General features: G+C 42.0%; 1 protein-coding gene across 8 annotated transcripts in view; it reads left to right on the top strand.

The window, feature by feature from the left end:
- EIF4ENIF1 (eukaryotic translation initiation factor 4E nuclear import factor 1) overlaps nt 1-16,239 on the top strand; it is a 45,018-nt gene that overhangs the window by 11,384 nt on the left and 17,395 nt on the right. For 6 of the 8 annotated variants that reach the window (XM_027575949.1, XM_027575947.2, XM_027575948.2 and 3 more), the window contains exons 3-7: nt 1,526-1,659; nt 4,319-4,446; nt 7,569-7,855; nt 8,129-8,330; nt 13,486-13,661. In XM_027575949.1, coding sequence (XP_027431750.1) covers nt 1,526-1,659; nt 4,319-4,446; nt 7,569-7,855; nt 8,129-8,330; nt 13,486-13,661 — 927 coding nt within the window. The remainder of the gene's footprint in view (nt 1-1,525; nt 1,660-4,318; nt 4,447-7,568; nt 7,856-8,128; nt 8,331-13,485; nt 13,662-16,239) is intronic. The other 2 variants (XM_027575945.1, XM_027575944.1) reach the window with 1 other exon arrangement.

The raw sequence follows: 16,239 nt of genomic DNA, 5'->3' as shown, positions 1-16,239 counted from the left end.
TGTGTGTTTGTTAACACATATGTACTGAGAGAATTCTAGACCATTGGAAAATCTAGGAATCTGTGAGTCCATGCAAGTAATAGGTAAATACATGGGGGAAGAGAGAGGGTTTGGGTTTTCCCTCCCAGGGAAATGCCAACTGCTGACTGGTAAATATGGAGAGACCTAGAGTTGGGAAATCAGGATTGGTTTGGGCAAGATTCATCAGTAGGTGCTAAGTTCAGGGGGAAATTTTGATAAAGACCAGGATATTTGCAGCCTCCCCACAGATTGCATACTAATTGCAAGTGGGAAAGTAGTAACTGAAACAGTAGAGAAACTGGAGAATACCTTGACCATGTGGTCAAAATCAGGATCACTACTGAAGGGCAGATGGACATCATGGAGCCCAGAGGTGATGCACTGAGATGGACACAACATTTCTAAGGTTAGTGTTCTCTTCCGTGGATGCTTAGCCTCAGCGTAATCATGAGGAAACATTAGATAAACCTCAAATGAATAATGTTCTCTTGGAGGGGGGAGGGGGAAGTAGGCTGTATTCTTTAGAAATGTCAAGGTCCTAAAAGAAGAAATGGTAGATGTTCCAGTTGTAGAAATGTCTCAAAGAAATATGACAGCTAATATCTGATGCTAGACTGTATCCTGCATTGGAGGCTAAAACAATATAAAGGACGGTACTGGGTCAGTTGACAAATTGGAATCTGGGAGGGGTAGGTTAGATAAAAGTATTATTGATAACATATAAAACTGGCAGCCATTCTCATCCAGGTTCTGCAGAAGGTAAGCCCTTATGCCCTAAAGCAGCTGCTACATGTAATGGATTTGCTTTTCTTTTATGCATCTACAGTGATACTGGCCAAATATAATCCTTAGAAGAATGGAAAACTAGTCACTCAAATTATTTTCTGTAGGGTTTAATTCTCTCAAGGACTGGATAAGAGACTATGAAAGAATATCCTCATTCTTAGGAAATAAGCACTGAAGTATTTGAGGATAAAGGACCATGACTATGCAATTTACTCTTCTACGGTTTAAAAAAAAAAAAGTATAGAGAGCTCAAATGCTAAAGTAAATGGGAGAAAATGTCAACAGGCAAATCAGAGAAATGATAAATAGATGTTTTTGGTGCTTTGTTTTCTTGCAATTTTACATTAAAAAATCTTATAAATTGATACCTAATGCACTTAAGAATATTAAGTAACTGGAGGTTTTATTTAAGCCTAAAGCTTCCATACCTCAATGAGCATTCGTGTTGTGGACTATATTATTGGATGGCAATTTGTGAGAGAATTGTGTTTTAGCAAGAAACTGATGACTATGAAGTTATTTGTCAGTTCTGCTTGAGCTTCTTCTTGTAAGAATTTTGAGCTAACTGCAGTCCTTTTTGGAATAAGTCAAGGTGTGAATAAGAACTGTGTGACATCCTTCAGATAGACACTCCAGTCATTACCGAGAACAAATATAAGTTGAAAATACATGGCATGGGAAATATTACTCAAAATCACCATTTGGTTTCTCTTTCTAGGAAGAGCTCTTGGATATAAAAGAACGCCCTCATTCCAAACAAAGGCCATCATGCCTCTCTGAAAAATATGACAGGTATGGGGGCAAGGGGAGGAGCGTGCTCCTTCTACTCAACTTCTTGTTACACCAAACTTGGTAATTTAAGAATTGTTTTGGAGTTTTTTTGGTAGAATGATGAGTGGGGAGATTTTAGGGATAATGACGTTGGGCTTCTGTGCCAAATACATCACAGATAAACTGTGGACTGAGTAGCACCTTACTGCATCGTCTTCATCAGTTTTATTATTAATTAGCTTTAAACTGTTCAAAAAGTTGAGCTTCACGGGACTAAGGACAACTAAACCAGTTCTTTTTCAGTGAATTGCTGATGAAACTAAAGTTAGAAAATGACTTGGTCAGCGGCACATAGAAAGCAGGATTAAGATTGAACACTGGAGTCCTCTCTGGGGTGTTTGCTGTCAGTGGTGGCTTTTGCACTGTGCTTTGGGGGTCCTTCAAGGGCCTGCCCTGAGGAAGCTGGTCAGGAGGACTCAACTTGTAGCACGGCTCCACCCCACTCCCTGCCCCCAGCCAGAAAAACCATTCAGCTCTTCAGATTAGCCCTTTGGCATCTTGGGCTCCTTCACAAGAGGTATAAGGCTTTGGTCTGAGAAGACTACAGCTAAATTATGGTCTGAAAATCTTCACAAATACCCTACATTGCATTCGTTATGGCCACCTTAAGGCTTTAAGGTCACTTCTTAAAATCAAGGTAGGGGGTTCATATGGCCCACATTTTTAACATATAAAGTGTATTATGTTTAATTTCTTGGTTGAATAGGGCATACTATTTTCATTTGTTTATCTACTCTTCAGAAGGTTGCTAAGTCTCAGTTCCTCACCACTTTCCCCTGATGAAGGTGATATTTGAATAATGACTATTCCAGATGATTAGGATTTTTTGATATGTCTCAGATAAGCTGTTTTTGTTTGTTGTTTTTCATTAAAGCTGTCAATCTTTTTTATGTCTCAAGTTGAATTTTCTTGTTACAACTGTTTCTTCTTGGGATAAAATTATCAGGGCACACATACTTTTATTCTGAAGTGGAAATGAAGAGAGGAAAAGCTTCCCATCCTGGTATTTCTCTTCTCAATTAAAATTTGATTCTTAAACTCCAAGTAATCCTCACAACCACACCAGAGGATAGGTAATATCTCCTTTATTGTGAGGGGTTTGAGATTGAGAGGTTGACTCACTTATTTGAGAAATGTTTAGTTGGTACCTGCTGCTGTGTGGCAAATAACTGTCAGGTGCTATCAGATACTGCCTTAATGGAGCATTGGTGTATGGAAGGATAATGGTCAAGTACTCAAGAGTTTATCATTGCCACCATTATAGGCGGTGAAGGACAAGTGCAGAGTACCCTGCTACTAGTCTTTAGCACAGCCTGGTCTGGTCTCGGGGTTGGGAAGTCCTTTCAAAAGAATAGTGAAAGGCATAGCTTATTAACTTGTCCAAGATGTCCCTGATGGTGATGTAGAATTCCGTCCCAGATCATTGGAGTCTAGAGATTCTGCTCTGCACACTCTGCCACCTGCTACCTTATCATTAGAGAGGAGTAACAAAATATAGCGAAATCACACATTTTATGTTTTTAAGGGTTTTCTTTCCTGCCTGTGGGGAAAAACTGAGACACAGTACGCATAAGAAATTCTGGAAAAGTACATACCAAGCATTCCAGGAACAACTACAAGCAAGAGCTTTTTCTCCATCCCTTATACTAATCTTCAGTCAACTGGGTTTCTTCCTCCAATAAACTAATCAATTTTATGGAGCATCTTCTTTGTGTAGGACAGGCATAGTTACTGTAATCCCCATGGTTTGTGTCTGATGTTTCATTTATACACAGACCACTGGTTTTCAAGTGACTTTTGGTGTTCTGTGAAAAAATACAACAAAATATTACTGAATTAATACAGATCTTCCTCAGCGTACAATGGGGTATGTCCCAATAAACCCATCCTAAGTTGAAAATGTTGTTAGTCGAAAATGCATTTAATACACCTGGCCTGCTGAACATCATAGCTTAGCCTAGCTATCTTAAAAGTGCGCAGAACACTTAGCCTCGCCTACAGTTGGGCAAAATTATCTAACACAAAGCCTATTTTATAATACAGTGTTGAATATCTCGTAACCTATAGAATGCTGTATTGAAAGTAAAACACAGGGGCGCCTGGGTGGCTCAGTTGGTTAAGCGACTGCCTTCGGCTCAGGTCATGATCCTGGAGTCCCGTGATCGAGTCCCACATCGGGCTCCCTGCTCAGCAGGGAGTCTGCTTCTCCCTCTGATCCTCCCCCCTCTCATGTGCTCTCTCTATCTCATTCTCTCTCTCAAACAAATAAATAAATAAAATATTTAAAAAAAAAAAAAAAGTAAAACACAGAATGGTGTGGTTTACCCTTGTGTTCACGCTGGGCCACCAGGAGCTGCTGCGCACTGCCCCTGTGAAGCATCGCAGGAGGGCATTATATCACACATTGCTAGCCTGGGAAATGCTCAGACTTCTACAGTTCGAAGCAGTTTCTACTAAAGGTGTACCGCTGCGAAGTAGAACCCTCTTGAGTTGAACCTAATAAGTCAGGGACCATCCGTTGCTGTTTGTTATCATCTTAAAGAGCTAACCATTCTGATGGCAACCATGAAGGTTTATATTGGAAAGGGGTTTTCATAACTTATTACCTGAAGACATTTAGAAATTAGACCATGTGGTCCATGGGTGCAAGTGCTAACTTTTGATACCTTTTGACTTGTAGTGATGGCGTCTGGGACCCTGAAAAGTGGCATGCCTCTCTCTACCCAGCTTCAGGGCGGAACTCACCAGTGGAAAGTTTGAAGAAAGAGTTGGATCCAGACCGGCCTTCCCTTGTGCGCAGGATAGTAGGTGAGCAGTAGGAGCCAGGGCACCAATTTTGGAGCAGCAAATTTGTTTGCCGCTGGTTAATTCTTAGCTGAGAATTTTATGCATTCAGGGAAAATGTCATTATCAGGTAACTGATTTATTAACTGGGTTTTTCCTGATTAGCAGAGAAAAATCAGCTTTCCTATATAGCATTGGCAAGTAGACTGCATTAGACTGTGTGCTTTTGGAATTAAAAGTACTGCAGTCTTTCATTGATAGGGATAATCGAGTAAGTTGTGATGGGGAGCATGGTAGTGAGCATAAAGCTGTGCTGGAAATCCAGTTATGCTTAGTCTCATATATGAAACTAGTCCTCAGGTATGAATCAGTTCTGGCAATTCTTAAGAGTGGATTATGGTCTGAATACAGGATTTGGATATGGTTTGAGACTGGACTAAAGCTTGGTTTTCCATATCTTTGCTCTTTAAACCCAAAAAGAGATTGAAGAGTGAAGTGAAGGGTTGGCAGTGGAGAAGCTAGTCAAGAAACTTGTTGCAAGAGGGACTTCTTTTGAGAGAAGAGGAAAACGCATCATAAAACAAATTTGGAGCTGGGCGAAGAAGATAGGGAAGACTGGTTTGAGATACAAGATCCCTCTACACAATCTTACAGTACACTTAGTGCAGTAATGTCCCTTGAACAGAGAATTTATTTTAGGAGAATTATTAAAGATGTGCACAGAAACTTTAAATGATGAAAACTGGTAAGCACCCTACATGTCCAGGGGTAGAAATGGGTTACATAAACTTTGGTACGTCCATAGTAGGACCATTAAATTGTTCAGCTGTAAATTGGAAAACTTGTGCATACTGTGTCTCGTTTTTGGAAAACATGGAGACACCCATGGAAATTCTGGAAAAGTACATACATTTTAGGTACTGTTTCTGGTGAGAAGATTAGAGGAACTTTTTCTCACTTGGTCTTCAGTTTTCTGGCTTTTCTAGGAAGAAATTTTGTGTGGTGACATGTTTCACTTTCTCATATCTTTATTGAGATATTACTGACAAAGGATAGACTGCACGTAAAGTGTGCCATTTGATGTTTGGCAGGTGTATACACCTGTGAAACCATTACGATGATCAAATTAATAAACATTTCCATCACCCCCAAAGTTCCCTGGTACCTCTGAGTCCCTCCTCATACTTCCCACCCCCCCCAATCTTCCTCCCCCCAAGCACTGATTTGCTTTCTGTCACTACAGATTAGTTTACATTTTCTAGAATTCAGTAAAAATGGAATCCTACAGTGTGCACTCTTTGGGTAGCTTTTTTCACTCAAAATAGTTGTTTTAAGATTCAATCGTGATGTTGGGTATATAAATAGCTCCTTTTTATTGCCTAGTAGTATTCTGTTGTATGAATTCACCAGTTTATCCACTTATCTGTTGATGGACATTTGGGTCATTTCTAGTTTCTGACTATTAACCAAAAGTATTATGAACATTCATGTACAAGTCTTTATATAGACATATGCTTTCTTTTCTCTTGGGAGTAAATACCTAAGAGAATGGCTGGGTGCTATAGTAAATGTATGTCTCATGTTTTGAGAAACTGCCAAGCTGTTTTGCAACATGGTTTTACCACTTTACATTTCCGCCAGCAGTATATGAGAGTTTCACTTGTTCTGCATCCTTGTCACCACTTGGAATGGTCAGTCTTTGCGATTTTAGCCAATCTAATAAGTGCAATGGTATCACATTATGGTTTAATTTGCATTTCCCTAATGACTGATAATGTTGAGTATCTTTTCATATGCCTATTTGCCATCCATATATCCTCTTTAGTATCAAAGCATTTGTCCATTTTTTTTTTTTAAAGATTGATTTATTTGAGAGAGACAGAGTATAAGCTGGGGGAGAGGCAGAAGGAGAGGGAGAAGCAGACTCCCCGCTGAGCCGGAGATCATGACGTGAGCTGAAGGCAGATGCTTAACCATCTGAGCCACCTAGGGCGCCCCAGCATTTGTCCATTTTTTAATCAGATTGTGTTTTAATTCTGAAGAGTTTTTTTTTTTTTTTTTAAAGATTTTTATTTATTTATTCATGAAAGACAGAGAGAGAGAGAGAGAGAGAGGCAGAGGGAGAAGCAGGCTCCCAAGGAGAAGGAAGCCCGACGCGGGACTCGATCCCAGGACCCTGGGATCATGACCGGAGCCGAAGGCAGACGCTTAACCATCTGAGCCACCCAGGCGCCCTGAAGAGTTTTTATATGTACCTGATACAGGTCCTTCCTTTATCAGATACACACTTTGAAATATTTTCTTCTGGTCTGTGGCTTATTTTGCATTCTTAGAACAGTATCTTTCAAAGAGCAGAAGTTTTAAATTGCAATCAAGCCCAATCTGTCACTTTACCTTTTTTTTTTTAGTGGATTGTGCTCTTGGTGTCATGCCTAAGAAAACTCTGCTTAACCCAATGTCATAAAGATTTCCTCCTGTATTTTTTTCTAGAAGTCTTATATCATTTAGATCTATGATCCATTTTGTGTTTTGTATGTGGTATGAGGTATCAATTCAAATTCATTTTTTTGCGTATGGATATCCACCTGTTAAATACTGTTTTTGTTTTTGTTTTAAAGATTTTATTTATTTGACAGTGAGAGAGGGAACACAAGCAGGGGGAGTGGGAGAGGGAGAAGCAGGCTCCCCGCTGAGCAGGGAGCCCGATGTGGGGCTCGATCCCAGGACCTGGGATCATGACCTGAGCTGAAGGCAAACGCTTAATGACTGAGCCACCCAGGGGCCCCTAAATACTATTTGTTGAAGAAATGCTTCAACTTTTTAAATAATTACTTTTTCAAATACTAACACCTATTCTAGTTTATTAATGACAAAATATTTTCTAATACATAAGGTCTTTGTCAAAAATAAAGGGATTATGGAGCCTAATTATGGAAAATCATTGATTATGAAGTACATTTATTGCTCCAAGGAGAAAAAGCAAAAGACTCAGTCTTATTTAAATGTGTAAGGTACATGTCACTCTGTAGCTGTTTCCGTGTTGACTCTTCAAGTACCCTCACCACCACTAGTCATGGACATAGGGCTGAGAAAGGAAAAAATACCCTGCTGGTGTGCTTACCTTTCTCTTTCTGGTGTTTTTCTAGATCCACGAGAGCGTGTGAAAGAAGATGACTTAGATGTTGTTCTCAGCCCACAGAGGCGAAGCTTTGGAGGGGGCTGCCACGTGACGGCTGCTGTTAGTTCCCGGCACTCAGGAAGCCCATTAGAGAAAGACAGCGATGGGCTTCGCCTGCTTGGCGGACGAAGGATTGGCAGTGGGAGGATAATCTCTGCTCGGACCTTTGAGAAGGATCACCGTCTTAGTGATAAGGACCTGCGGGACTTGAGAGACCGAGATCGAGAGAGGGACTATAAGGACAAGCGATTCAGGGTTTGTGTTCTAGATCCTTTGGCCCCTCGTGTGCTTAGGGACTTGATATGCACTTCGTTTATACCAGGTTATTTTGGGATGCTGGATGAACACAGCCCATTCTTCAGCCAGATAGGAACAGAGTGTGTGCTGGGGGCGGGGAGGGGCTTCAAGTTTGCAGCATCGTATCTTCATTGCACCGTTGAGCACTACCTAATTCATCAAGACCTTGACTGAGGTAGAAATGCCTTAACTAGAACCTTATTTTTTATCTTGCATTGTGTACTTTTCCAGAGGGAATTTGGCGAAAGTAAGCGCGTCTTTGGTGAGCGAAGAAGAAATGATTCCTACACAGAAGAAGAACCAGAATGGTTCTCCGCAGGACCCACAAGTCAGTCTGAGACCATTGAGCTGACTGGCTTTGATGATAAGATACTGGAAGAAGATCACAAGGGGAGAAAAAGAACAAGGCGACGGACAGCCTCCGTGAAGGAAGGTAAGCAAAAACGTGGAGGGCTGGGGCGCCTGGGTGGCTCAGTCGTTAGGCGTCTGCCTCCGGCTCAGGTCATAATCCCAGGGTCCTGGGATCGAGCCCCACATCGGGCTCCTTGCTCAGTGGGGAGCCTGCTTCTCCCTCTCCCACTCCCCCTGCTTGTGTTCCCTCTCTCGCTGTGCCTCTTTTTGTCAAATAAATAAATAAAATCTTTAAAAAAAAAATGGGAGAGGGAAACTACTCTTCTAATATGAGATGTGCTTATAACTGGCTTAATTGTGCATTTAAGAACAACTGCACCTGTTGCTGGCAAGTGGCAAGTTTCTAACGTTGCAGCCTGATGTAGAAGCTGGCAAGTGGCAAGTTTCTAACGTTGCAGCCTGATGTAGAAGCTGCTTCCTAAGTGTGAGTTACTGGGTGTATATTATACTCTCTCCTCAACTTGTTCTGCCTGAGGTGCTAAACAGAAGTCTCACATTGCCCTGTAAGAGCACTGTGTACACAAAAGGGTTAGTGTTGATCACTAGACACAGCGGTGTTTTGTCTGTATAATCCTTCTAACAACCCTGTGAGGTCAGTACTTTTATGGATGAGCATATGGAGACACAGGAGGCTTGAGGGACTTGTCTGTGGACACTGAGGAAGTAAGTAGTAAAGTTGAGAGTTGAACAAGTCCTTTTGTGCTTCAGAACCCACTTTTGTCACCATGGTATTAGACCTTCCTACAGGAGTTGTGACTTAGCTTCTCCCAGACTCCGCTGTGAGATGAGGTGAGGTATCTCCTTTGCTAAACTGAAGAAGCCAGAGCTAATGTGGGAGAAGTGCCTGAGTGCAGAGTTGGTGACCCATTAGTTGTTTTCAGGGTAGTAGCCTGGCTCCAACATGGCCAGTCCTGGGCTGATGATCCTGAGAATTGGTAGTGAAGAGCAAGGCTGGCTAGCCTGGGTTTGAGTATTGGGGCTGCTGCTTACAAAAAGGATAATCTTTGATAAAACTCTTGAGGTGGGCCTGTTTATTTGTAGGCGAAGACAGTGCCTACTCCATAACTTTAAGGGTTGCTTTTAGCATTAAAGATCGAATGTGAACATCAGAGCTCAGCGTCTTGTGGGCACTTTTTTTTTTCCTTCTTGTGGGCACTTCTTGAGTAAGTTCTAGTTCTCTTCAGCTTTCAGGTTTAATTGGAAAACACGTTTTGGCAGATAATAGTTAACAAAAGTAGAAAGCTGTTTTAATACGTAAATGTTTAATCAGTGGCACCTTAATATTTGAGGCTTTTATTATTTTTTTAAAGATTTTATTTATTTATTTGACAGAGACAGCGAGAGAGGGAACACAAGCAGGGGGATTGGGAGAGGGAAAAGCAGGCTTCCCGCTGAGCAAGGAGCCCCATGCAGGACTCGATCCCAGGACCCTGGAACCATGACCTGAGCCGTTAACGACTGAGCCACCCAAGTGCCCTGAGGCTAAGATATATTTAAACAGAAAATGAGCTAGTGGAATTTATTTAGAGGAAAGGGAGAAGTCACTTGCCCTTTTTTTGTAATATCTTTAAAATACAATAGACATTATCATTATCTTTATACTGTTACGCATCGTTCCCTGAGGTGATACAGGAAATCGATGGGTAATTTGGGAGATGTTGGCTCTCAACCAGCCTTTGAGACATGCCCTAGTGTCATTCTCCGGCTAACGCAGCACCAGCCAAGTGTGGTCTTTTCACATAATGATAAAGATAAGGCTTCTGGTGGGGGAAAAAAAAAAAAACACATGTTTTTCTTAACTGAGGTACGACCTGAATTTTACCCATTCTTGTATCAACAAGTGGATGAGCCAGATGGAGTGTCACCTCCTTACCTTATAGATACAAAGAGAGGCCTGGAAAGAAGGGACAACCCAAGACCCTGTCACATAGATTTCATGGCAGAGCCTCGAGTGGAATCCAGGGCTCCTAGCTCACTCACCCCAATAGTTAATTGCAGGGGCACCTGGGTGACTCAGTCGTTAGGCGTCTGCCTTCGGCTCAGGTCATGATCTTGGGGTTGTGAGATTGAGTCCTGCATCAGGCTCCATGCTCACCGGGTGGCCTGCTTCTCCCTCTCCCACTCCCCCTGCTTGTGTTCCCTTTCTCGCTGTCTCTCTCTCTGTCAAATAAATAAATAAAACCTTAAAAAAAAAAAGTTAATTGCAGAAGGGTCCTCAGGCTGTCCTAGCTACTGTACTTAGGATAAACAGGTACCCCGTAATTTCATCTTGGCTGCAAGAATGAAAGGAGGGGAGGGATGGTGCGTGCCTTTTAATCCATTTTTGTATCTGTATTCTAGCTTTCCACAAATTTTTTTTTTTTTAAAGAGAGTGGGGGAAGGGTGGTGAGGGGCAGAGTGAGAGACAGAAACTCAAGCAGACTCCCCGCTGAGCACGGAGCCCAACTCGGGGCCCAATCTCACAACCCCGAGATCATGACCTGAGCCAAAATCAAGGAGTCGGACACTTAACCTGCTGAGCCACCCAGGTGCCCCTCCACAGAATTTTTTATATAGCTCTTCTCTGCAAGCCTCCTAGTGCTAGGAATGTGGCAGTGAGCAAGACAAACTTATTCTTTGCCTGTTTGATTTTTAAGACCTATGTATAATGAGCACTCACTCTACACAGGGCCCAGTGCTAGGTGATGTATAAATGGTAATAATTGAAACAATTTGAGTATGCATTATACCTGTAACCAGAAAAAAATATGTAGAAGTTAGAAATGGCTAAAACCCTCCATTGATAGAAAAGAACATTTTAGGAGTGCCTGGGTGGCTCAGTCAGTTAAGCGTTCAACTCTTGATTTCGGCTCAGGTCATAGTCTCAGGGTCGTGAGATCAAGCTCTGTTTTGGGCTCCATGCTGGGGCATGGAGCCTGCTTAAGATTCTCCCTCTGCCCCTCCGCGCATAGCTCACATGTTCTGTCTCTAAAAAAAAAAAAAAAAAAATTAGTATGCATCCTCTCTAATGAAGGTATATGGTCCTTCTGAATGTGATGAAACTTCCCCCTAGTTCTCTTTCCTAGGTCTCTGCCTTTTGAGTCTATCATAATAAATTGCCAGTTGTGTCTGTCTGCCATTGCACATCCCTACCCACTCATACCTACTCTCAGTTGACAGACCCCATCTGCTCAGAGAGCTTGACAATGGCACAGAATTGCATGTGGGACACTCCTGCTGCCTGCAAAAGCTATTTATCTGTTAAGAGATGTTCCTGATACAAAATAAAAGGGATAGAAGTATTAAAGCTTCTTTTGTAAATGTATGAACCAAGTACACACTCTCGTTTCCACCTTTCATCCTTAAGTTGGGACCCAAAACTGCAGCAGAATGTCACTGGTCAGTCCTGAGGGGGCCAGGCAGGTTCTGCCAGGTAAAGTGGGTCAGGGAGAACACTGCTCTAGTGGACAAGGATACAGCCTTGGCGTTGATTAGGCTATTGAGTTGTTTATTTTTCTAGGGCTCCCTTTCTTTGTAAAGTAAGGGCAATACCTCCATCAAAGCAGTCATCTTAGTTTAAATGTCAGTCTGTAAGGAACAATATTGCTTCTGTTGGCAGTAAGCATGTGCCAGCCCACTGGAGAGACTGCTGATTGCCTCGTCTGTGGCTCACAAACTTCGTCTTACTGGTTGCCTTAGGCCCTCAGAGGACTCGGTAGTCACATGGCAGCCACTCCTGTGGAGGAGCAGTGCTGCCTTGATAGACAGGGCTTGGTGTGGGAACAGTATTGGTGGCCGTCTTAGGGTTGAAGTTTCTGCCCCTTGGCTGGTATTGAGACCTTGGGTCAGCAAGCCCCTTAACCCTTCAGTTATAGTCCCCTGCTTTGCTATCTATCTAACATTCCATTACTGGAATGAAAGCAGCTGATAGCATTTCGAGTCTCTTGATCTGATTAATAATGAGACTGAAGTAACTACTGGGGACTTTTAAGAAGGGATGGGTCCAGGAGATGGCTTTTTCTTGTCCCCTCAGGAGGACTTATTTATGTCTGCTACAGATCTTGAAACTACAGGCAGCTCTTATATAGGTGCTTTTGCAGGGTGGGGCGTTGGGAGTCCTGTTCTTCAAATCAAAAAGTTGAATGTCTAGTATCTCTCAGTGCACTTATTTAAAAGAAAAATTTATCCTAAAGATTTTGCCTTTTGCCCATATTCCAGCTAAAACGAAGGTATTAGATCCTTTAAATGTTAACAGTTGGTAGCTTCACTTAGACCTTACCTTCACATCCTAACAACAGCTGAACAATACTTAGTTTTCAATTTACCAGGCACCACAGAGTAAGACAAAACTGATTAGAGCAGATTACCTGTCTTCAGAGGGCTCAGTCTCACTAGACAATTATAATACAGTGTGATAAGTACTCTGAGAGACAACACAAGGGTTATAGAGAAAGTAGTGATTAATTTTTCTGGGCATGGTAAAAATGGGTAGGCAGGTCAGGCTTCCCAGAAGAGGTAACATTTGAGCTTTGCCTTGAAGGATGAGCTACAACCAACCTGTAGGCACGTGAAAATTGCCCTCATGCTAGGTTTCACATGAATACCTTAGATTGCCAAACCCTAGCTTAAAGTGGTGGTGCAGATACGTGGATGAAGGCAGGGTCAAATTAATTTGGTTCCATTTTTAAGCAGTAAGAGACTTGCAAAAACTAATCTTAAAAAAAAAAAAAAAAACCCACTAGAAAAAGAATGTGCTGCATTACAGAAAACTTGAAGAATGGGTGGCAGCAGGACCGCCATCCCCCTGCACTGTGTTGGTGTTCTGGCTTGTTATTAAGGCTTTTTTCTCCCCCAGCTCCTATAGGAAGGGAGCGGTTTTACTGTTGCAAATGCTGCATCGGCCCACGAGATCTGCCCTTAGAGTTATCTTGGTTCTTCTGCATGTGTGAAGATGGCTGGGGCCACAGAATAAGTCTAGAGCGGTTCAGTTGATCAGACCATTTTTTAAAAAATTTTTATTGTTATGTTAATCACCATACATTACATCATTAGTTTTTGATGTAGTGTTCCATGATTCATTGTTTGTGCATAACACCCAGTGCTCCACGCAGAATGTGCCCTCTTTAATACCCATCACCAGGCTAACCCATCCCCCCACCCTTGATCAGACCATTTTTTTGTCCTGATTTTGCTTTCAGGCACAGTCGAATGCAATGGAGGAGTGGCCGAGGAGGATGAGGTGGAGGTCATCCTGGCACAGGAGCCTGCTGCTGATCAGGAAGTGCCGAGGGACGCCGTCCTGCCTGAGCAGTCCCCGGGAGAATTTGACTTTAATGAGTTCTTTAACCTTGATAAGGTGCCAGGCTTGGCTTCGGTGAGTGTAGCCACACACTTACAAACGAGATGGAGCAACTGTACGGTTAAATTTGACCTAAGGATTTAAGATACTCTTTTTAAAGTATTGTTTTGGTCGATGTGTTTGGGGGATTGAGGCTTTTATTCCTAAATATTATTTGAGTTTTCATGGCTTTGGTTTTAGAGGCCTAGTGGAAATGACCAAGTGAGAATTCTGTACCGGTTACCTCTTTTTCTAGGCTGGTAGCGTTGGACTAAGAATTCTTCAGATGTTAAGAATATTGTCTGCTTTTATTTTTAAATAGTTAAGGGTTTGTTATAAAGATTTGCTGTAGAGGTGGATTTTTATAACTGGTGATTAGCATCATGCTGATGTGTATTCCCTGCATAAGGTTGACTTAGGTGGTAACTTTGTGGTGTGATGGTTCTGAAAACCTTTAGTGAAAAGCACCTTGAAATACTATCAGTGTTACTGTTAAAATGTTGAGGTCCAGTCTTTCTCGACTTTCCAAATAGGAGCAGTAAGACATCCCAAATCTTCACTTGCTACCTGCCCTTGCTCCTATGCCCTTTGGTCCTTTAGGGATGACTATAGCCTCAACAAGTTGGAGAAAACATAGAACCCTGACGAGATTGTTCTGTGGTTATTGAAACAGTGTATAGAATCATGAAGAAACAATTTTTTTAAGATTTTATTTATTTGAGAGATCGAGAGTGAGCACAAGCAGGGGTGGGGCAGAGGGAGAGAGAAAGGGAGAAGCAGGCTTCCCGCGGAGCAGGGAGCCTGATGCGGGGCTCGATCCCAGGACCCCGAGATCATGACCTGAGCCGAAGGCAGACACTTAACCGACTGAGCCACCCAGGTGCCCATGATGAAACAGAATTTTAAAAAACATTTGGGGCACCTGGGTGGCTCAGTTGATTAAGCGTCTGCCTCTTGATTTTGGCTCAGGTCATGATTTCAAGGTAGTGAGATTGAGGCCCACATTGGGCTCCACACTGGCATGGAACCTGCTTAAGATTCTCTCTCTCACCCTGCTCCTCTCCCACCTCTCTCTCTCTCTCTCTCTCTCAAAACAAAAACAAAACCCACATTTGCCCAAAAGCATCTGTATGTTCTAGATGTCCCATTTACAACACCAAATACAGCAAATACATTTGACCAGTCCTTTAAAATTGGTGGTTCATGGAATTTAAGTGACTCTACTGCTTAACCGTAGTGTCTCCTTGTTTGGTTACTGTGTGAGCAAAGAGAACTGGGCATGACAGAAAGACAACATTGGCTTGTCTCCTTTGTCATTTGCAGCCTCGGTCCCCAAAAGATGGCCCCCCGAATAAGTGAGCAGACATTGCATAGGTACAGGGTCACAGGTGAGTGCTAGGGCAGCACTTCTGAAATTCTCTGTGATGAGGGGCCAAGCTATATTTCCAGTCCATGAGGACCAATAGTTTAGTATAAAGTACAAAGTCATAGCAGTGCCAAATCGCTATAAAAGTGTTTAAGCATTTACTTTGACTCTCTGAACTTCTCTGCACGTGGTCTAAGAGCACACTTGTCTAGAGCGCCCTTCAGGAGCTTGTGGAGTGTGGCTCTAAATCAACTGGCAACTGTGTGGTTGGTTCTGTTCCTTAAGTTCTAGCAGCAGTTTTAACTGTAAGTCTCCTAGTCAGATACCTCACTTACAATCAGCTAGTCAGTAACAGTCCTTTGGCTCACCATGAGCAGACAGGAGCTTAATTTCCTTGATGGAAAATTCTAAGCTTTTGAGGGGGACATTAGTTGCTTTTTCTTCCCCCCCTTCACTCTTAGGCAGAAATCTTACCGTAAAATGTTTTTATAGCAAAAGGTCAAAATGTATAGGCCTATTCTTGGCTCCAAAATTGAGCACCTGTGAAACTTAACCCGTGTGCTTACACAGAAGAAGAATTTAAAACTAAACTTTAATAATAGGTAATATTCATTAGAGTGCTGATTGTTTTAGGCTTTACATACAATAATTCATTTAATGCTCACAAACCCTTTTAAATTAGATGACTATTTCCATTTTACAGATGAGGAAACAGGCACAGAAGCTTAAATAACTTGCCCAAAGTCACACATCCAGTAAGTGGTAGGCACTGAGTTTCGATTCATGGCAGTTTCAGTTAAGGGTCTTTTTTTTAATTCCCCATAACTATACTGCCTTTAAAGCATAAAAGGAGGTATAGCAGCTTCACAGTATTTTATCTTTTGGCCCTCACCCTCAACCAAAATTTGGCTAACGCTGAGTAGGAAATGGTGCTAGGCTAGGAGGTCTCTATGTTTTTCATGAAGGTCCTGCTCATTAAGGTGTGTATTCTATAGTAGGTTCACTTAAAAGCAAAACTGGGATCGGTTAAAAACAAATGCCCAGATTGTGCCATGTAATTCTAATTTTATGCTTGATAAATGACCAATTAGGAAAAATAAGAACTATATAGGATTTGAGTATCAACTGACAAATGTTATATAAAATGCTTGAAGTAGTACATGGCACTCAGTGAGCTCCACCAATGTTAGGTATTAATAGATAAAGACAATTATGGCTATATCTACTAGCATTGCAATACAGTAGAAG

This window comes from Zalophus californianus, chromosome 14 (assembly GCF_009762305.2).
Source record: "Zalophus californianus isolate mZalCal1 chromosome 14, mZalCal1.pri.v2, whole genome shotgun sequence".
Taxonomy (NCBI): domain Eukaryota; kingdom Metazoa; phylum Chordata; class Mammalia; order Carnivora; family Otariidae; genus Zalophus; species Zalophus californianus.
Note: the sequence above shows the minus strand (reverse complement) of the source record. Positions and strands in the feature narration are given on the sequence as shown.